At 57.0% G+C, this 22,009-nt stretch overlaps 1 protein-coding gene and 1 long non-coding RNA gene across 3 annotated transcripts in view; one reads left to right on the top strand and one right to left on the bottom strand.

Moving 5' to 3' along the window:
- Positions 1-202: 202 nt before the first annotated feature.
- The window catches only part of FBXL18 (F-box and leucine rich repeat protein 18), a 79,366-nt gene continuing 57,559 nt past the window's right edge, over positions 203-22,009 (bottom strand). Inside the window, exons 5-6 of one of the 2 annotated variants that reach the window (XR_003414945.2) lie at positions 3,549-3,716; positions 203-340 (exon numbers count right to left, since the gene is read on the bottom strand). Coding sequence is in view for 1 of the 2 variants with exons in the window: in XM_027042302.2 (XP_026898103.2) it covers positions 3,638-3,716 (79 nt within the window). In the remaining variant the exon portion in view is untranslated. Of the gene's footprint in view, positions 341-3,332; positions 3,717-22,009 lie in introns of those variants that run through there. The other variant, XM_027042302.2, reaches the window with a different exon arrangement.
- Positions 334-10,222, top strand: LOC113594553 (uncharacterized). The gene is made up of 3 exons (XR_008294611.1): positions 334-1,982; positions 4,752-4,853; positions 9,193-10,222. It is a non-coding gene; the product is annotated as an uncharacterized LOC113594553 (long non-coding RNA).

The raw sequence follows: 22,009 nt of genomic DNA, 5'->3' as shown, positions 1-22,009 counted from the left end.
CTCATCAATCCCCCAGGGGCGGGCGACAGAGGTCAGAGGTCGGCAGGAGTCCTTTTGACCTGGGGTAGGGAGCACATTCCACATTCCAGGGTTGGAGGGGGCCGGGTCGGGAGTTCAGGAGAGCCAGCCGGCCGTGGGTGCCCCATACCTGCTGTAGGTTCTGGCTCAGGACACACCTGGAGAATCATTCCCATCTCCCTTGGAGTCTTCTGGTTTCTGACACACACATACACACCCCCAATCTCTGAGTGCTCCAATAGGTGTTCTTGCTGCTGCTTGCACACGCCATCTGTCCTCTGCGTCTGTGCCCGGGTCAGAGACACACTAGTCCAAAGGGTCCCTGCAACCCAGAGATATGGGGTGATCTTCCTAAGGTCACCCAGTCTGGGTAGCAACAAGCAAGCCAAACAGGTTTCTGCCCAGCTCTCGGCCTTCCGTGCTCCTCACTGGTGCTCCATGACCCTTGGTGGCATCTCCAGGGAGGGGACAGCAGCACCTTCTTCCCAGGTCTCCTGGGAGTGGCTCCCAGGACCTCTATCTCTGTTTTTTTTTTACATGCACTTGCGTACACACACACACACACACACACACACACACACTGGGTCTCTCTTCACCTCCCTCCTCCCTTTTTTTTTTTTTTATTCTTCTTTGGCATTTTCTTTCAAGCAGAAAATAAAAACATTTCCCATGGCTACAGCTTTGAAAGCTTCCCTCTCCTCTCTGCCTTTCTCTCGCCCCCACCCCCCATGTGGATCCATTTCTAGAGTCAGCATAAAGTAGAAAACAAACCCTGAAGATCAAACTTGACAGGTGCCCCCTTCCTGCCTCTCTCCACTTTCTCCGCGTGTCTTGGCCTGTCTCCACCCTGGAGATGAGTAGGAGGCAGCACCCAACACACACGCGTGCACTCCCACACCTTCTGTGGCCACAGGGAGTCTCTTAAGAATCTTCTAGAGCCACCCCTGCCAGAAAGGCCTGCTCACTCAGTTCCTTCTGCCGGAAGTTCCTGGTGCTCCCTCACACTCCCCTTTCCAGCCCTGCTCACCTGGCCCGGCTCTATCCAGCCCTCCTGTTGGGGGCCATCTGCTGTGGGTTGATTACCCCCCAAATTCCTATGTTCGGGTCCTAGCCCCAGTACCTCAAAGCGTGACCTTGTTTGGAAACAGTGTCCTTGCAGATATAAGTGGTTAAGGTGAGGTCATCCTAGAGGAGGGTGGGCCCCTAATCCAGTATTCCCCGGGCCCTTATATAAAGGAGTCACAGACAGATACAGAGGGAAGGCTAAAAAGACAAGAGACGGCTGGCCATCCGTGAGACGAAGGGAGAGGCCTGAACCAGACGCCCTCACAGTCCCTAAAGGAAGCCACTCTGCCCACACCTTGACCTTGGGCTTCTGGCCTCCAGGACTGAGAGACGGTGAATTTCAGTTGTTTCAGCCACCCACGTTGTGGTCCTTTGTCGCGGCGGCCCCAGCGCACTTATACACCATCCCACGTTTAAGTGCCCACAGGAGTCAGGCAGGAAAGAAATGAGCAAAAGTCAGAAAGCATCTAGAGAGGGCAATCTGTCACAGTCCCGGCCAGTGGTCCCCAAGGGTACCAGATCTTCCGCGGTTCAGGGCAAGCCGGTGTGTCCGTTAGAACGAGGTAGGTTATCCCGCAGTGACAAAAATCCCCACCATCTCAAAGGCTGAGCCCAACGCATACAAATCTATTCTCCCTGACGGGTTGTTTGCTCTGAGCCTAAGGGATGCTCCAGGGCAGCTGACCTCCATGTGGCCCCCAAGCACTTAGATTCAATTCACCTCGATCTGAGACAATCACAGGGAAGGGAGGGTCACCGCACTGGGGTTTTATTGCCAGAGCCCAGAAATGTTACACGCTGCTTCCCACCCACGTGACCACACCCAACTCAATGGTGCTGGAAGGTGGCTCCCCACCACCGTCCCCCGTGCCCAGGAAGGAGAGGAAAACCAAAGACGGGTGAGCACAGGTGATGTCCACCAAAGCTGGAACGGGACATCTCCCTATCTATTAACTTTTTTTCTTAAGATTTTATTTTGGGGGCGCCTGGGTGGCTCCGTTGGTTAGGCGTCCAACGTTGGCTCAGGTCATAAGCTTGCAGTTCCTGAGTTCAAGCCCCGCCTCAGGTTCTGTGCTGACAGCTCAGAGCCTGGAGCCCGCTTTGGAGTCTGTATCTCCCTCTCTCTCTGCCCCCTCACTCCTACTCTGTCTTTCTCTCTCTCAAACTAATAAATACACAAAACTTGTGGTTAAATATACATGACATGAAGTTTGCCACCTTAACGATTTATGAGTGCAGAGCTCGGTGGCATTAAGTCCATTCCCAGTCTCTGCAGCCGCCGCCACCATCCATCGCCGCAACTTTTTCATCTCAAACCGAAACTCCATCCCCCATGAAGCAGTTCCCACCCCCTCCCCCAGCCCCCCTGGCACCCACCCTCCGGCTTTGTGTCTCTGTGAACTTGACTCCCCTGAATGCCCCACGTAAGCGGAATCCTACGGTATTTGTCCCTGTGCGTCTGGCTTATTTCACTTAGTATAATGTCTTCGAGGTTCGTCCGTGTTAAGCAGGTGCCAGAACTGCCTTCCTTTTTAAGGCCGAATAATATCCCCATTGTACGGCTAGGACCACATTTTGTGTATCCGTTCATCTGCGGATGGACACGTGGGTTCCACCTTTTGGCTCCTGCGAACAGTGCTGCTGCAAACAAATTTCTCTTCGAGTCCCCGCTTCTAGTTCTTTGGGGTGTAAACCCAGAAAAGGAATTACGGATCATGTGGTATGTTTATGTTTGCTATTTGGAGGAACCTCCGTACCGTTTTCCATAGCAAACGCACCGTCTTACGTTCCCACCGACAACGCACAGGGTTCCGAGTTCTTCGCGTCCTCGCCAGCGCTGGTCGTCGTATATGCAGGTTGTGTTTTTGGTTTTTAACTCGCCATCCTAACGGGTGTGCAGTGGTATCTCACTGTGGTTTGGATTTGCATTTCCCTAATGATTACGGGTGGTGAGCATCGTTTTGTGCGCTCATTAGCCATTTGTAGATCTTCAGAGGAATGTCCGTGCAAGTTTGCCTGTTTTTAATGTTTTGTTTTGTTTTTTAAAGTTTATTAATTTTGAGAAAGAGCACGAGCGGGGGAGGAGCGGGGGGGGGGGGGGGGAGAGAGTCCCAAGCAGGCTCCATGCTGTCAGCACAGAGCCCGACGCAGGGTTTGAACTCAGGAACCTCGAGATCCTGACCTGAGGGGAAGTCATATGCTCAACCGACTGAGCCACCCAGGCGCCACCCCCGCCCCCACCCCCGTTTCAAATGTTTTTAATCGTTGTTTGCTTTGTTTCTGTCCTTGGCACTATTTTTAACACTGTGCTGACCAAAATGAAACACTCTGGTAGGCCGCCCGCTGGTCCCTGGTTTGCCAGCCTCAAGGAGATTGTGCTCTGATTGTCCCAGGCAGCCCCTGCACTTCTAGTGGTTAATGTTTTCCTGGGGCCACACACTCCAGTTTGTTTAACAAGTACTCACCCGGTCAAGTGGGAAACAGGGCGGCCCAGAGTCCTGCCCTCAGGGAGCTCACAGTCCAGGGAGTGGGACAGTTAGTCAGCAAAGATCCGTTAAGCGTGGCGAGCACAGGACAAGGAGGAACAGGGGGCCCCGGAGCAGCACAGGGGCCAGACCAGATAGGGTCTCCGTCTAGAGAAGGAAACAGATGTAAGTACTTGGTACCCAGCCTTTTTTTTTTTTTTTTTTTGATGTTTATTTCTTTTTTGAGAGAGGGAGAGAGACAGAGTGTGAGTGGGGAGAGGGGCAGAGAGAGAGGGAGACACAGAATCCGAAGCAGGCTCCAGGGTCTGAGCTGTCAGCACAGAGCCCGACGCGGGGCTCGAACTCACAGACCCTGAGATCATGACCTGAGCCCAAGCCAGACAGATGCTTAACAACTGAACCCCCAGGTGCCCAGTATCCGACCATCTTAAATAAAATACTGGGGTCCACAGCTAGAAAGGCCAGAAATAGAACAGCGGCAGGCACGGATGGACCAGGCGCCCCCCCTTTCTCCCTCCCTGCCTCTCCCCTCACTCTCCCCCAACGCCTCCATTTTCCTTCCCTTGCCATTGGCCTTACTCTCTCCTTGGAGCACCGGCTTTGTCTGTGGGGTGGGATATGGCCAACCTCAGATCTGCAGCAAGAAAGAGGCAGTTCCCCAAAGGGATGTGGTGAGAGTTGATAGAAATAGGACTAGAGCCGGGCAGAACGCAGACTGTAGTGCGCCCTCTACCCATCGAGCTCTCCTCCAGGGGCAAGGACGAATCAGACCTGAGGGATGGCCGATGCACAGATTTATCCCGAGGCCTGGCTCCGGAGGCAGACCGTCACGGAAGGTCGCCCCAGCGCTCGCAACGCAACGGCCACCGACCTCGTGCTCCTTCTCCTCCCCTTCCCCTCCCCCTCTCCTGGGTTCAAGTTCCGACTCTGCCGCCTACTTGACGAGTGACATTTGCAAAGTCACTTCCCTGTCTCAGCCTCAGTTTGCCTGTTGACCCCTCTGTGGCACTCGACACCCTGCCCGCACTGGGCCACCGTTCCAGTTCCGGATGATCAAATACCACACTATGGGACACGGGGCCCAGCCTTCCCGAGTGGCCGTTCTGACACGCTATAACCCCTGACAATGGCCACGCAGAGTCTCCCTGCTCCAGCGCGACCCTGACATTCCTCCCATTCCAGGTGCGTGGTCCTCTAACAAGATGCGCGCAAGTGACACCACGTGGCTTCCAAGCGAGGTCAGAAGAGGAGACACCAGGCTCGCGTGGAACCCTGAGCCAGCAGGTGAGAAGCTGGACTGCCCGAGGCCACCACGCACTTAGGAAGCTCCACCCACATGCTGAGCCCCACCCCCCCACCCCCACCCCCCCCCCGTAGTCTCTCCAGGGGACAGAAGGCTCTGCTCAGGGCACGCCCACAGCCAGCATCCACTGCCGACACGTGTGAGCAGAAAGGAGCCTCCTCAGAGCTGCGTGAGCGAGACCTGGGAGCTCCGTGACCGCCCAGGTCACGTGCGGGGGGGGGGGCTGAGCTGGGACTGGGACTCAGTTCTATTACCCCCCACCGCCGCCCGGCCGCCCTCCTTGGTGGGTGCTTGAATGACCACAGAAGAAAACGGTCTGGACTGTGGAGCCAGCCACCCATTTGCGATGTTGGCAAAGCCGCTTCCCTCTCTGAGCCTCAGTTTGCCTGTCTGTGAAATGGGGCTAACGTACTCCTTTCCCGGGATCAGAGGGGGAGGGCGGGTGCATGCCTATGCTGAGTGTGCAGATGGTGACCGATGCCCTCATCTTTCTGAACACCGGCAGGTGTTCTGATAGCCAAGGGGGCCTGGGAGCCCATGCGGCTGGGTGACCGCCACCTCACTCCCTCCGGAGGCTGGTGATGGCTGGGCACCGAGCAGGTGCTCAGGAAAGGATGGCTTCACAGCTGGGCTGTGGCCAGCCCAGTCCCCAAGCCACTGCCCCGATGCTTCTTGAGCAGGACAGGACCGAAGCCAGCTGCACGGCTCTCCTGTCGCTGTCACGACCAATAGCTACTCACTGGGTGGCTTTAGACGACACCAGACGCTTATCCTCTTACGGCTCAGGAGTTCAAAATCAAGGTGTCAACAAGGTTGATTCTTTCTTGGGGGCTGTGGTGGACAGTCTGCCCCAAGCCTCTCTTCCGCGTCTGGGGGAGACCGGCGCCCCTCGGCCCTCCTGGGCGTGAGTCCGGGTCCCCCCAGCCACTGCTGCCACGGTCACACGGCTGCCTTCCCTCTGGGTCTGCCTTCACGTGGCGTTCTCCTCTTATAAGGACACAAGTCATATTTGATTAAAGGCCTGCCGTGCTCCAGTGGGACCGCATCTAACTGATTACACCTGCAATGACCCTATTTCCAAATAAGGCCACATCCTGAGCTGCCAGAGGTCAGCACTTCCAGATGTCTTCACGGGGCACACGATTCAGCCGGCAGCACCGACCTTGGGCCCTTGGCCCCCTGCCCCATCCCATCACCAGGACACAAGGGGGGCCGCTCCCTCAGAAGGAGGGGGGTCCTCCAGCGCCCCAGGAGGCAGAGGGGGAGACTGGGGCTCGTGCTGGAGGGGCAGCGCTGGCAAACCACCCCATCCCCTCGGCACACATTCCCTTCCGGGTGCCCTGACCTGAGGGGTTGCAACCCAGAGCTGCCGTGACTCCAGGGGCCCCCCGAGCGAGGCACGGGGGGCCCAGGCAACCCTCAGCCAGGAGGAGAAACCCTCCTCCTGAGTGTCCCACACTCTGCAAGGGCCCTGGCAGAGCAGAGCTGGGCCCCCGTTGCCCACGAGGTAGCTGGGCAACAAGACCGGGAGGGTCTTGTTGTGACACAGACACGGAGGCCCAGGAGGTAGAGGTGACTTGTCCGAGGTTATGTGGCGAAACAGTGATGAGAAGGGTCTTTTTTTTTTTTTTAATGTTTATTTATTTTTGAGAGAGAGAGAGAGAGACAGAGCGTAAGTGGGGAGGGGCAAAGAGAGAGGGAGGCACAGAATCCGAAGCAGGCTCCAGGCTCCGAGCTGTCAGCACAGAGCCCGATGCGGGGCTCAAAGCCACGAACCCTGAGATCATGACCTGAGCCGAAGTTGGACGCTCAACCGACTGAGCCACCCAGGCACCCCGAACCCGGATCCTTCTGACCGCGCTGTTTCCTCCCAGGGACCCCTTCCCCCCTCTTACAACTGTCTCCTACTCGTCAGTCACCCCTCGGAGCCTAGAGGCCCGTGTCAGTCTGCTCGGGCTGCTGTGACAAAGGCCGAGCACTCAAGCAACCAGGCATGTATCTCTCACAGCTCTGGAGGCTGAAAGTCCAAGATCAAGGCCTCAGCAGACTCAGTGTTTGGGGAGAATCAGCTTCATGGTTCACAGACGGCTGTTTTCTGTGTGGTCACACGGCCGAAGGGACAAGAGGCCTCTCTGGGGCCTCTTTTTTGAGGACACTAATCCCACTCCTGAGGGCTCCGCCTTCAGGAATGAATCACCTCCCCAAAGCCTCCCCTCCCAATATCATCACATTGGGGGTTAGGATCCCAACAGATGAACTTCGGGGGACACATTCAGTCCACAACACAGCCCACACCGGAGGCCCCCTGCCTTGTTATCATTCTCCCCCCCACGTTCAACCCAGCAGAGCTCAGCGAACGTCCACCCAATGAACACATGAAGTGATGCAATGTGGGTAGGGTTTTCAAGGATGAATAGAAGTTCGCTAGGCGGAGAAGGCAGAGACAGACATCCCAGGCCCAAAGAATAGCCTGTGTTGAGGTCTAGAGACTTCTCAGCAGGGCCTGCCTGGCTCCCAGGTGTCGTGCTGGGCCCGGGGGAGGGGGAGAGCCAGGCAAGGTCCCCCCATCCCAGGTGACTGGCCTCCCACTTATGAGCCAAGACCCATCAACCTCCACAAGGAGCAAGGCCCCAGCACCTCCGCCCACAGGAGCCCAGCCTGGATGAGTTTAGGTGTCTCTTTTCCCCTTCACGCCCGGGTAGGTTGAGTAGTACTTATTCAAACTTGTATTTTATTGGTGTTTTTGTTGAAAGCACAGGAATTATTCATGGCTGGTTTTGGTTCTCTTCTGGCAATGACCGCATCTTTGTACGCAAGGTACAAATTATGTGTCAGTTCGATTCACCGTCAATGGGAGGCCGCCCCCAAGCATCAGGCAACAGAGGTTCCGGTGTCTAGAAGCCAAGCCTGGATGCAGGCAGCAGGGGCCTGAATGGCTCATAGTCCCCAAAGTCACTAAGGACTGGGGACAGGGATACAAGCGGATGACCATGGAAAAAATCCCACCTCCGTCCCTTTCCCCCAGGAACATATCGGCCTCAGTCTTCCCATTTGAAAATGGGTATTGACGTGAGTGTTTGGCACACAGAACCATCCATGTCGCTTTCCACATGTGTTGTCACCCTCGCCTGGCCGATGTGACACGCCAGGGCGCTCTCTGAGGCCTAAGGAAGGGGCAGGGGTGCCGAAGGAAATGAGAAATGGAAACAGAAGTGCCAGCTTCAGCTCCTCTGGCCTCCTGGGGGTGGTGATGTGAGAACATGTCCCCGAGAACCTTTGACACCCTCCTGTTGAAAGGCGGGGTTTCCAGGGCGCCTGGGTGGCTCAGTCTGTTGAGCGTCTGACTTCGGCTCAGGTCATGACCTCACGGTTCATGAGTTCGAGCCCTGCGTCGGGCTCTGTGCTGATGACTCAGCCTGGAGCCTGCTTCGGATTCTGTGTCTTCCTCTCTCTCTCTGCCCCTCCCCGTCTTGTGCTCTGTCTCTCTTTCTCTCTCTCAAAAATAAACATAAAAAAAAAAAAAACCCAAGGATGTTCAGCAGCCCTCTTAAAGAGAAAAGAAAGGTGGGGTATCCACCCCTCCCCTCCATGACTGCTCGACAGAATGGGACAGAATCACCAAAGGTCTGAGCCGGGCCTTTCCAAACTGGCGTCTTCTGGTTTTGGTCTCTCGGGGTCTTGGGGTGATGCTCCTGGAAGCTAGCTGCCATGCCGTGGAGGAGCCCGTGTGGATGGGGACCCCCAGCCGTGAGCCCACATCTACACGCATGATCGGCCTGCACACGAGCCCCCCGGCGGATGCCACGCAGAGCAGGTGAGGGGTCCTTGCCGAGATCCGCCCAGGTCGCAGATTCACAAGCAAAATAAATGACTGTCATTGTCCTGAGCCACCAGTACCGGGGTGGTTTTTTATGTAGCAACAGAAAAGTAAAACATGGGATGCAGCTGGAAAGAATTTCTTTTTTTTTTTTTTTTTTTTTTTTTTTTTTTTTTTTAGTGTTTATTTTTGAGAGAGAGACAAGGAAGGAAGGAAGGGAGGAAGGGAGGGGGAAAATCCTACAGTTGGGAACCAGATGGGTCGTCTTCCTGGGACCACGAGGCGGAGAGCAACTCAGATCCCTCCTGGGTTGAGTAGTGTCTCCCCAAAATTCACGCCTGCAGGACCTCAGAGTAGGACCTTACTTGGAAATAGGGTCTTTGTAGATGCCATTAAGACGATTCGAACTAAAATGTAGTTCCAACGCGGTCACACTGGGTTTCTCTCCTATTCGATTCTATTCTACTCTACGTTATTCTCTTTTTCCCCCACTGGATTTTTAGAGTGGGCCCTAATCCAGCGACTGCTACTCGTATCAGAACTGGGAGCTTTGGACACAGCTGCCCACACCGAGGAAGGAGGCTGTGTGACCACAGAGACAGACATCAGGGTGGCAGTGCCTGCCAAGGAACGTGGAGACAAGGCACGGGAGGGGTTCTCCCCCGGGGCCTCCAGAGGGAGCATGTCATCGAGGACTTCTGGCTTCCGGAATTAAGAGAAAATAGATTTCTGAGCCCCTCACTGTGTGGTGATGTGTAGGGCACCCCTAGGGAGCTAATACAGCACCCCATTCCGGCTGGACCAGCTTCTGCGACCTGTCAGTGTTCTTCCTGGCTTACACATTCCCCCGCTGTTCCTCTTCATCCACTGGACCATCCACCGGGAGGAGCTTGGAGCCTGGCCGGGAAGGTAAGCAGGGACCCAGCCAATCGAAGAACGTGAGGCCAGTGCAGACGGCCAGCGGACAGTTCTTTCCGGCCACTGACAGCTCCCAAACAGGCCTGCACCTTCTCTGCACGTCCCCATCAAGAAGGGCACTCTAGGGGCACCTGGGTGGCTCAGTCGGTTAAGCGTCCAACTTGGGCTCAGGTCATGATCTCAGGGTTCATGGGTTCGAGCCCTGCGTCGCGCTCTGTGCTGACAGCTCAGAGCCTGGAGCCGGCTTCAGGTTCTGTGTCTCCCGCGCTCTCTGCTCCCCCCCCCCCCACTCACACTCTTTCTCTCTCTGCCCCTCAAAAATAGAGAAACGTTTAAAAAACATTTTCTACGGACTTCAAGTGGTACTACAAAGCTGTAGTCATCAAGACAGTATGGTACTGGCACAAAAACAGACACTGAGATCAATGGAACAGAATAGAGAGCCCAGGAATGGACCCACAAACGTATGGCCAACTCATCCTGACAAAGCAGGAAAGAATATCCAATGGAAGAAAGACAGTCTCTTCAGCAAGTGGTGCTGGGAAAACTGGACAGCGACACGCAGAAGAATGAACCTGGACCACTTTCTTACAGCAGACACAAAAATAAACTCAAAATGGGGCGCCTGGGTGGCGCAGTCGGTTAAGCGTCCGACTTCAGCCAGGTCACGATCTCGCGGTCCAGGAGTTCGAGCCCCGCGTCGGGCTCTGGGCTGATGGCTCAGAGCCTGGAGCCTGTTTCCGATTCTGTGTCTCCCTCTCTCTCTGCCCCTCCCCCGTTCATGCTCTGTCTCTCTCTGTCCCAAAAATACATAAACGTTGAAAAAAAATAAACTCAAAATGGATGAAAGACCTCAATGTAAGACAGGAAGCCATCAGAACCCTCGAGGAGAAAGCAGGCAAAAACCTCTATGACCTTGGCCGCAGCAGCTTCTTACTCAACACGTCTCCGGAGACAAGGGAAACAAAAGCAAAGATGAACTATTGGGACCTCATCAAAATAAAAGTCTTCTGCACAGCGAAGGAAACAATCAGCAAAACTAAACCAACGGAGTGAGAGAAGATATTTGCAAACGACAGAGCCGATAAAGGGTTAGTATCCAAAATCTATAAAGAGCCTCTCAAACTCAACACCCAAATAACAAAAATAATCCAGTGAAGAAATGGGCAAAAGACATGAATAGACCCTTCTCCAAAGAAGACATCCAGATGGCCAACCGACACGTGAAAAAATGCTCAACATCACTCATCATCAGGGAAATACAAATCAAGACCACAAGGAGATACCACCTCACACCTGTCAGAATGGCTAAAGTTAACAACTCCGGCAACAACAGATGTTGGTGAGGATGCGGGGAGAGAGGATCTCTTTTGCACTGCTGGTGGGAATGCAAGCTGGTGCAGCCACTCTGGAGAACAGTATGGAGGTTCCTCAAAAAAACTAAGAATAGAACTACCCTACGACCCAGCAATGGCACTGCTAGGCATTTATCCACGGGATACAAGTGTGCTGTTTTGAAGGGGCACATGCACCCCGATGTTTATAGCAGCACTATCAACAATAGCCAAAGGATGGAAAGAGCCCAAATGTCCATCGATGGATGAATGGATAAAGAAGATCTGGTGTATATATACAATGGAGTATTACTCGGCCATCAAAAAGAATGAAATCTTGCCATCTGCGACTATGTGGATGGAACCGGAGGGTATCATGCTAAGTGAAATCAGTCAGTCAGAGAAAGACAAAATCATATGACTTCACTCATATGAGGACTTCAAGACACAGAACAGATGAACATAAGGGAAGGGAAACAAAAATAATATAAAACTAGGGAGGGGGACAAAACAGAAGAGACTCTTAAATATGGAGAACAAACTGAGGGTTCCTGGAGGGGTTGTGGGAGGGGGGATGGGCTAAATGGGGAAGGGGCACTAAGGAATCTACCCCTGAAATCATTGTTGCACCAGATGCTAACTAACTTGGATGTAAATTTAAAAAATTAAAAATGTCAAAAAAAAAAAAAAAAAGAAAGAAGAAAAAAAATTTTTTCATAAGTAGACATTAAAAGAAAGAGGGGCGCCCTGAGTCCCCTCCCTCCAAACCCAGGCAGGCTTGTGACCACTTTGACCAAAAGCCTAGGGCTGAACGACTGCATATGATATCGGGGGCTTGGTTGTGGAAGGCCACACAGCCCAACCTCCAGCCAGTTCCTGGCACCCTCGGGGACAGGCCACCAAGTGAGGAATCCAAGTAGCCGAGGGCCACCGTGTGCAAGGAAGCCCGGGCCACACAAGCAGGCCACACACGGAGGTGCCCCAGCCCACAGCCCTGGCTGAGCGTCCCCACCCCGGAGCGTCACCTGCCGGCCCCACCAGCCTCCCCGCACCCAGGCCCGCCGTGCTCCCAGATGACCGCAGAGTCTGGGGTCATCTGTTCCCACGTAAGGACCGCAGGTGGGAACCGTGCTGGGCATCTTCCTGATTTCCCCACCCGCAAAATCCCGAGCTACACTAAGCTGGTTCTAAGCGGCTACGTGTTGTACCGATTTCTTAGACGGCAACGGCAGCCAGAACAGCTACGGGGGCCCCGTGTGGGATGACACTGGAAATGGGGGGACGGTCGCCAGTACGGGCCGCACCGGACCCCGTGTACCCACCCCCTGGCTGGGGGAATTCTCTCCGGGCTGACCTGCCAAGGCGTGGAGAGAAAGCCAGCCACAGCGCTGACAACCCTCGAGGGTCTCTCCACCTCGCGGGGGCTGCTGCCCCTGGGAGAGAGAGCCCCCAGCAGGGCCCCGGTGGGAGCCAGGGGCCCTGTGTGCAAGTTGCCCACCTCTGGGCCTGCTCTGGGCTTGGCCTTTATTTCATCTGCTGTGGAGCCAGGCCCACCTGCTCCTCTCAGCCTACCTCCACGTGGAGCCTCCAGCTCCAGGGCATGCTGGAGGATGCCTCCTCCTCCTCCCGCTCCTCCCTCCTCCTCCCCTCCCCCTCCTCCTCCTCTTCCTCCCCCTCCTCCTCTTCCTCCCCCTCCCCCTCCCCTCCCCCTCCTCCTCCTCTCTCCTCCTCCCCTCCTCCTCCTCTCCTCCTCTCCTCCCCCCTCCTCCTCTCCTCCCCCTCTTCCCCCCTCCTCCCCCTCCTCCTCCTCTCTCCTCTTCCCTCCTCCTCCCCCTCCTCCTCCCTCTCCTCCTCCCTCTCCTCCCCCTCCTCCCTGCCCCCTCCTCCTCCTCTCCTCCCCCTCCTCCTCCTCCCTCCTCTTCCCTCCTCCTCCACCCTCCTCCTCCCTCTCCTCCTCCTCCCCCCTCCTCCCCTCCTCCTCCTCTTCCTCCTCCCCCCTCCTCCTCCCTCCTCCTCCCCTCCCCCTCCTCCTCCCCTCCCCCTCCTCCCTCCTCCCCCCTCCTCCTCCCCCTCCCTCTCCTCCTCCTCCTCTCCTCCCCCTCTTCCCCCTCCTCCTCCTCCTCCTCTTCCTCCCCCTAAAAATGCCTTTCAGCTGCCCTCTTGTGCCTGAAATTCCACCCTCAGCTCCACCCTGGGGCCCAAGGCTCTGTGTGTAAAGAGCGGGGTGTACAGAGGCCACGGCCACAGAGGTCTTGCGTGGATGGGCTGTGGTAGGTTCATCTCGGGGCCTCAGTGTCCACTGTAAGTGAGGACAAGAAGGGGGACAGCCTGGGGGTAAAGGACATTCTGGGGTCAGTCCCACACTCAGCAAACACATGTCAAGTGCCTATTGTGACCCGCGGTGGGGGTGGGGCAGCGGGGGTATGAGCCACGTGCCCAGGGCTGTGGTCTACAGGAAAGAGCCTCAGGACACAGTCACGGGGCAGGTGTCTATGGAAGCATGGCCCCCTGCCCCCTGCCCGGAGGGCTCGCCACAAGCCACCCACTGCCCAGGAAGGGGGCAGAGCCTTCCCCCGGAGCAGGTCGGGCTTGAGGAAGAGGTCGTGTCCTTTTCCAAATGAGGCCCAGGGAAGGGAGGCCACTCGAGGTCACAAGGCAGGTGGGCAGCCCCTAGTCCCTGACCTCACGTCCACTCAGGCACCCTCAGGCTCACTGGCCGGTCTTGGGGCTATTTGGGCTCCCGAGTCCCCCTGGCCTGTCACCTGGGGGTCGGTGCTCAGAAGTCCGAGCTGGCCGGGGGCACAGCAGAAGCCACGGAGGGTTTGAGAGGGATGGTTTCATCTACTCTGTGCTGGGACTTGGCACGGATCACTAAGGGACCGTCCCCGGGGTACTGGCGTGGGGACAGTGGGAGAAACCAAGCTGGGGTGAGCCAGCTGCCCCGAGGCCGGGGGCTGCGGGGGTGCTCTCCAGGGATCTGGCCACACCCACAAAGCAGCCTGGGTGACCCAAGGGCAGGACTCGGAGAAAGGCGGAGGTGTCAAAAGGACTCAGAGTCAGAAAGCCAGATGCAGGTTACCCGGAGCTGAGGGAGGGCGTAGGAAGTGGGGGACAGAGTCTCAGAGTGGGAACATGGAAAGTTCTGGAGTCAGACGGTGGTGATGGCTGCATAGCGGTGTGCACGTGCTCAATGCTCCTGAACTGACCATTTAAAATGGCCGGAACAGTAAATTTTACACGGTGCCTATCTCACCAGAATGTTGTAAAACATACAAAAAAGATAAAAATAGGAGAGGTGGTCTCTAAGGGGATCTAGGTGGGCACCGACAATGTCCAGCATTTTGCCTGACCGCGTCAACAACGGCGCACCGCCTGGACACCCCAACAGCACCATAACACCCCCTGCCAAGTACCATCAGCACCCCGGGCCGCCGGCAGGCCATCCGCCGACCCCGTCGACGTCTGTCACCGGGTCTGTCGCCCGCCCCTGCCGGGCGGGATCCGCTGCTCCGTGGGCCCCACGCGGGTGGGGATGGGGGCAGGTTCGGCTCCTGCGGGGATCCAGCCGCCTGGAAAGGGCACCGTGCGAAGCTTAATTTGGTTCTTTTTCCTCCTGGAACCGGGTTGTCCCTGGAGACCTAATCCCTTCTGGGGATTTAAAAGCATCCAACTTGCCAAGGAAGAGGCCAGCTCCTGGCCCGGGGCGATGCCAGCTTCCCATTTTAATTGGAGCATTTTTAGCCCTGAGCAGAGGTTCCCAAAGTCCTGAGCATTCCCCGCTGTGCCCACGGGAACAAGGGACATGTGCCCACTCTGTTCCCTGGGGCTCCCCACCCTCCACCTCCGAGCCCCCACGGCCCCATTGGCTGCCCGTTCACGTGAGGTGCGGGGTGCCCTCAACCCCGGCAGGTGAGTGGCCACAGCTGGTCCCCCGCAAGGGCTGCCGGGCTGGGCAGGCAGGGGCCCCTCCTCGTGCCTGGGGCCCAGCCCTTTACCCCTGAAGTGGTGCCCCCTACCTACTGTAGGAAATCTCACATCCCGACCTCCACTCCGTGCCAGTGTGAGGGAGCATCCAATTGGCCCAAGACTGTCCCACGTTTCTCACTAGACGTCCTGTGTCCAGGCAGCCTCTCGGCCCGGCCAGCTGGTCACCTGCCATCACAAGCAGGTGGTAAGTAGAGTGGGTTAAGTGGGGTCCCCCCCGCAAAAGACAGGTTCCCCTGGAACCCTGGGATGAGACCTTATTTGGAAATAATCTCTGGGGGCGCCTGGGTGGCGCAGTCGGTTAAGCGTCCGACTTCAGCCAGGTCACGATCTCGCCGTCCGTGAGTTCGAGCCCCGCGTCGGGCTCTGGGCTGACGGCTCAGAGCCTGGAGCCTGTTTCCGATTCTGTGTCTCCCTCTCTCTCTGCCCCTCCCCCGTTCATGCTCTGTCTCTCTCTGTCCCAAAAATAAATAAACGTTGAAAAAAAAAAAAAAAGGAAATAATCTCTGTAGATACAGTTAAGGTAAGGATGTCAAGTAAAGACCATCCTGGATGAGGATGAGCCTAAATTCAATGACGAGCGTCCTTATAAGAGACAGAAAAGACACACACAAGGGGCACGTGTAGGTGGAGGCCGGGACGGGAGTGACGAGGCACCAGAATCTGGAAGGGGCCTGGAGCGCACTCCCCGTCAGAGCCTCCGGAAGGAAGTGTCCCTGCCCCACCTGGATGGCAGACTTGGGGCCCCACGGGGAGAGGGAACACAGTGCTCTTGTTTTGTTTGGGTGGCTCTGCTCTGCCGGCCCTGGCGGACCCCCCCGGACCCCAGGGTGGATGCGGGGAAGGGGCCTCTCTGCCCCTACCCCAGCCCCAGCCCGAAGCCTCCCGAGGGCTAAGCACAGGATCTGTTTTCCATAAACACTCTTTTGAACTGAATTTCATCTTTCTCACCCAAGGAAAGCATCTGGAAGAGAATGCCCAGACTCCTGGTGGAGACTAAAGGGGGAGGAGCATGTTCTGAGTTTTGTGGAGGGTTTTTCCTTTTTTTTCTGGCATTCTCTGCCCTCCCTTATTTTTCTCTAATGCACATGGAGGCCATGGCTTCTGAGGGTGGGTTCCTGTTTCCCAGGGGGGCTCTGAGAGCAGGGAGTGAGTCAGGGCAGGAGAGCAAAGGTGGGGGGGCGGGGGGTGGGGTGGGGGTGTTAGCAGCTGCCCTAGGGTGGACAGGATTCAGTGACAGGCTCCCGCCCTGCTCCCGCATGTTGTGCGCTGGGCGCAGGGGACACAGGGTGGGAGGGAGGGGCGCCCCAGGCAGAAAAAACTGGAAGCCTGTGACCCCCAGGCTCTCAGCCCTCCCCGTGGGGCCAGGGAGGGGAGGACATCCTCTATCCTCCTCCAAGGCTCCGGCTTGGGATCTACAAGTTGATCGACACAGGCTGGGGCCTCCCACCCCAGATGGGGGGGGTGGAGGCCCATGTGGTCCCCAGAGGCCGCAGAGCCCACCAGGCCAGAGGCATCCATGCCGGACAGGTGCAGGGACTCAGCGGCAGCAGCCCACCCCCACCCCCACCCAACCTCGGTCCCTTCGCAGCATCTTTAATTTGCTGGTGTCGAAAATACGCTAATGGAGGCAGCGGGGACTTTGTTTAAAAAAGAGCAGGCCTCAGCGTTTCCGGCGGCGCTGGCAGCATGCCTGGGAGGGGGAGGGGAGAGCGAGGGGCGTGTGGATTCATCTCATTCCTGCGTGGAATCGCTCCCTCCATCACCCGCCAGAGGCCCAGCCCGCCTCCCCCGTTCCCGTCCGATCTAGTAGTCACGTGGCCTGGGTCCTGCGGCCTGGCTGAAGGCCCAAGGGCCCCCTCCCCCTCCCCTGCCCCTGCCCCTCCCCCTCCCCAGAGAGCTGGGCCAGTCACCCGCCGGAAGCTGAGAGTGGGGGACAGCAAAGCCGGCACTGCCCAACGCTCCTGCCTCCCTGGGCCCCAGTGACCATCGTGTACAACGGGGTTAGGGGGTCACCGACCGCTGAAGCGAGAGGCGGACTTGTCCACAGGCAGGTGGGAAGGGGTATGCGTGCCCTGCGTGCGTGTGAGTCCTGGGACGAGGTGGCTTCCGACGCAGAGAAGCTTCCAGGTTTGAGGGGTGGGCAAGACAAGGTCCAAGCTCCTAACGGGCCTGCTCCGGCCGGCTGGCCGCGGCCCAGTCCTACGGAGGGGGAAGCCAGGTCGGGGACAGCCGCGCCTGGCCCAAGTGCCCGCCGGGTCGGAGCCCGGGTTCTCGTTGGCCTATTGAGGGGAGAGCTCCTCCTGGGCCCCCGCAACCCAGGCCCGTCGTCCCTGGCCTGCGCCCCACAGGGAAGGCAGGACAGCTGCCCAAGGCTCCTGGCAGAGGTGGCCGTGAGGGCCCCCTGGGGCCTGGTGGGGCTGGGGGGGGGTCCCTCCTGGGGTGGCCGGAGGAAGCCCCAGGGGAGGGGCGACAGGCGCCCCCCCCACGCGTCCACGCCCCCTCCTCCAGATTCTGTAGGCTCTGCTGACACCTGCTGGCCATCACCATAGCAACCCTGGCCGTGCCTCCCACACCCCCAGCAGGGGTGAAGGGAGAGGGTAGGCCCAGGGCACACGGGGGTGGACGGGGCCCACCGGGATCGGATGCCAATTCTAGGGGCACCTTCCCACTGTTCCCAGAGTGCTGCGCCCCTGCCCTGCCCGGCCTTGTCTCTCCTCCCCACCCCCACCCCTGTGCTCCCGCCCTCTGCTGCCTGCCGCTCCCCAGAGCCCAGCGTCTGCGCCCAGCCCCCAGTCGGCTCGGATCCTCCTCTCCTCGCAGGCTTCAGGGGTCCTGTCTCTGGCACCCTGACCCCTCCAGCCCCACTTGGACTGACAGAAGGCAGGAGGCGGGGAAGGGGGGGGAAGGGGGTGCTCCCACCGCCTGTGCTCCCTGGGGTTTCCCTCCTCCGCACCGCTGGCCTGTTCACCTTCCCCCATCTTCTCCATGGCTGGGCTGGGCCCACCACCCCTCATCCGGGCGGCTGTCACCCCTCATCTGGACGGTTGTTGCCCTTCACCTGGACGGTTGTCACCCCTCGCATGGGCGACTATCACTGTCCAGCCCCAGGCCCTTGCTCTTCTGCAGCCCCCAAAGCCACATGTGTGTGTGCCCCACAGGGAAAGTCCCAGACCCCCTCCCTCAGTGCAGCCACTCTGCCTGGTGCTCCCATCTGGGGGCTCTGAGTGTACTATTCCCGTCCCCAGAATGTTTTTCCCCGTTTCCTTTGTCTCTATTCAGCAAAGCCTTCTGGGACATTCCACCGGCTGTGACCTCTCCAGGTCCTACCATTACCTGGGGACCGTCCCTCCCCTTGCCATGGTGCCCCAGTGGCTCCACCATGATTGTGGGGGCCCCACTGTGCATGGGCTGAGCCCAGGACCAGCACTGGGAAGCATCTGCTGACCTGGTGGCCTCCCGGCCTTTCCCTCTTCACCCCCATGCCACCTTGCCTGGCCTCTGCTTCCCTTGCCGGCTCTGCCCTATGGGATGACAGGGAGACTCAAGCCAGTCCTGACACAAGCCTGACCCCACAGCCCAGCACAGTCCCGACCAGGGCTCACAGTCCTGGCCTCGGGGCCCTGCACTGGATTTTAATTCACAGACCCTCCTGGAGGCCTCCTGAGATGGCTCCTCAGTGGCGGCGGCTGGGGATAGACATTGGGCCACCTTCTCTATTGGTCCCTCAGGATGGGGTGGTGGGCCAGAAAGACTAAGAGAAAGGGCAGTACTCAGGAGCAGAAGCCTTGGTTTTGCCCCCACGGTGTCCCAGGCTCTTGGGCTGGTCCCCACCTCCAGGGCCTCAGTCTCCCCATCCGTACTTGACAGATTGGGCCCATCTGATCCCGACAACTTGGTGGTGCCTGGGCAGACCCTGGTGGTTGAGGGGAGACCATCCCTTCCTCTGGTGCACCCCACAGCCCGGTACCCCCGCACCAGTGCCCAGAAATTCCCTGAAAGCCCTGAGCCTTGGCCGGCCCCAAAGGGGAAGCTGGCTCCTCCTCCCTCATCTCCCTCCACGGCGCACTGACGACCACTCAGATGGCAGCACTGAGCGCCTCCCGGTGCTCCTGGCCTTCAGGATGCTCCAGGGCATCTTGGCCAAGTCTGACCATAGCCATGGCCATGTAACCAGAAGCCACATGTCAGGCCGGGAGAGCTCCGTGCACAGGTGAGCAGCCCAACCTAGCCCCCAGGCACCACTTCTCACCTCTTTCTCTGTTGACCTCTCTTCTTCCTCTCTCCACCCCTTGTTTTATTTTAAGCTTTTGTTTTTAAGTAATCTCCACACTCAGTGTGGGGCTTGAATTTACAACCCAAAGATCAAGAGTGGCATGCTGTACCCACGGAGCCAGCCCCTGGCCCCTGCTAATCTGTTAATCTGATTTCTCTCTGCTTCTCTGTCTCTCTCTGTCTCTGGCACTCCAGGGAGAGGGACAGACTGTGCAAAGGCCCTGTGGTTTACCAAGCACAGAGCAATAGAGGACTTGAAGGGAGACAGGCATGGCAGAGAGTAGAGTATACAGAGGCAAGGCCGTGAGATGGGAAAGGGACAGCACTGGATGCTGAGACTCAGGACAGGGTCATCCCCTCTAAGAACACACAGACTTGCAGGTTGACAGAGAACAACTCGGATCAGGTCAGCTCAGCTCAGATCCACAACAGTCATCACACATGTATATCAGAAAAGGTTTTAGCGGATGCCGTGTGTTCCGCAAAATCCCATCTGCCCCACCCCCATTCAGTAGTAGCCCCAAAGTTTGGGTAGACCCTGCCGGTCTAGGCAGATCAGGGTGTTCTCATCTCCCAGCTTAGAGATGAGATGATAGAAATTGGTTCAGGGGTAAGAATAAACAAGGCATCATACAGCTCCGCTGGCCAGTACCCATCCTTAACTGAGTCCTTAGAGACATTACTTAGCTGCTGGATCAATCCTGACCTGAAGTCTACCATACCATTCCTTTATTGAAATTTGTATTAATAATAAATAAAAATTATAATAATAATCTTTATCATTAAGTCATTTTGCACTAGGTTTTCTATTCTTTTGTAGTATTTGCTATCAAACACATCCTGGAAATGTGTTCTCCCAGAGACTCAATGTAGCAACGAGGCCACCTCAGAAGCCAGACAGAACAGTTTCCAGATGGCATTAAAGCCAGGAATGCCTCTCCAGTGTCAGGGAGGGTCAGGCTGTAGTTTAAAAAGCAACAGAAGGTCTGGGAAATGTAACCCTTGGAGAGCAAAAGCCTGCAAATGCCTCAAGTGGGTGAGGAGATGGAGTCTAGGCCCCCTTGCTCCCCAGGTCTCCAAGTCATGTCCCAGCGAAATGCCACCCCAGCCACCGCGCCTGGTTGGCCTGTGCCCACAGCCCGTCATCCAATTCTCCCAGCAAGCGTGCCACCAGCTTCCGCAACACCCGAGCCATGCTGGAAAATTGCCCACGAGTTGAAAGAGATTTCTTTCCAGCAGACATCGCTCAGGCGGATCCCAGCCTTATCTTCCCCTTCCAGAATGAGTGTTGTTCATTTCACTTCCTAAAATAAAATAAAAAAACCTAAACCGCAAACTGAAAAACAGGTGGGGCCGTTTCGGGATTTGGCTGGAGCTTGTCTGGGAGCTGATAAGGAGTACCCGGTTGCCGGGCAACCCAGCAGCGAGCTGAAGGGGAGGAGTGCCTGGCGTTTCCGGGGCACCCCTACCGCCCCCCAAAAAGATAGCTGGGCGTGAGCGGGCCCAGAGCTCTGCGAGGCCTTTCTCATTCTAGAGAGGTTCCATCCCTAAGTATTGGGGAGCCCAGAGGGATGGGAAGCAGGAGAGAGGAGGCTCCCTGTGCAGAAACGCTGAAACAATGTATCAATGAGGCACAAGGTGGGGGTCAGGGTCCAGCACTTTGAAAGCAGTCAGTCCTAGGCAAATGCAAGTCTGACTTAGGAACCCAGATGGGGGGAGCAGGATTTTCCTAGGGCTGCTGACGGACCTCCTGGAGACAGGTCTGCAGAGGGAGGCTTATAGGGCTCTGCCTTGGCCTGCCAATCCATCAATGATTGGCACAAGGTGTAAAAATCACCTGATGAAATGGACACCTGATCGAAAAAGCCAAGAGAGACAAAAAATAACATGTATATTTAGTTTTACCACCACCTCCCAAACCACCACCATGAGACCTACAAGGGCGCTCAATGTTGGGGGGGGGGGTTGCTCGCAGTTGTGAGCCCGGTGGGCTATGTTACTGAGAAAGCTGGTTGTCCCGCTGGGTATGGAGCATACTTTAAAAAAAAATCAGGGGGGCACCTGGTGGCTCAGTCGGTTAGGCGACCAACTTTGGCTCAGGTCATGATCTCACAGTCCATGAGTTCAAGCCCTGTGTTGGGCTCTGTGCTAACAGCAGGGAGCCTACTTTGGATCCTCTGTCTTCTCTCTCTGCTCCTCCCCAGCTTGTGTATTCTCTCTCTCTCTCTCTCTCTCTCTCTCTCTCAAAAATAAACAAACATTAAAAAAAAATTCAGGGGGTGCCTGGGTGGCTCCGTTGGTTAAGCATCCAACTTCAGCTCAGGTCGTGATCCCACGGTTCATGACTTCAAGTCCCACATAGGGCTCTGTGCTGTCAGCTCAGAGCCTGGATCCTGCTTCATATACTGTGTCTCCCTCTCTCTCTGCCCTTTCCCCGCTTGTTCTCTGTCTCTCTCTCTCTCTTTCTCTCAAAAATAAATAAACCTGAAAAAAAATTGGGGACACCTAGGTGGCTCAATCTGACTGAGCATCTGACTTTTGATTTCGGATCAGGTCATGATCCCAGGGTCATGGGATCAAGCCCCATGCTGGGCTCCACACTAAGCGTGGAGGCTGCTTAAGATTCTCTTCCCATTTAGGGGCGCCTGGGTGGCGCAGTCGGTTAAGCGTCCGACTTCAGCCAGGTCACGATCTCGCGGTCCGTGAGTTCGAGCCCCGTGTCGGGCTCTGGGCTGATGGCTCAGAGCCTGGAGCCTGTTTCCGATTCTGTGTCTCCCTCTCTCTCTGCCCCTCCCCCGTTCATGCTCTG

The sequence above is a fragment of the Acinonyx jubatus genome, chromosome E3, assembly GCF_027475565.1.
Source record: "Acinonyx jubatus isolate Ajub_Pintada_27869175 chromosome E3, VMU_Ajub_asm_v1.0, whole genome shotgun sequence".
In the NCBI taxonomy this organism is placed as follows: Eukaryota; Metazoa; Chordata; class Mammalia; order Carnivora; family Felidae; genus Acinonyx; species Acinonyx jubatus.
Note: the sequence above shows the minus strand (reverse complement) of the source record. Positions and strands in the feature narration are given on the sequence as shown.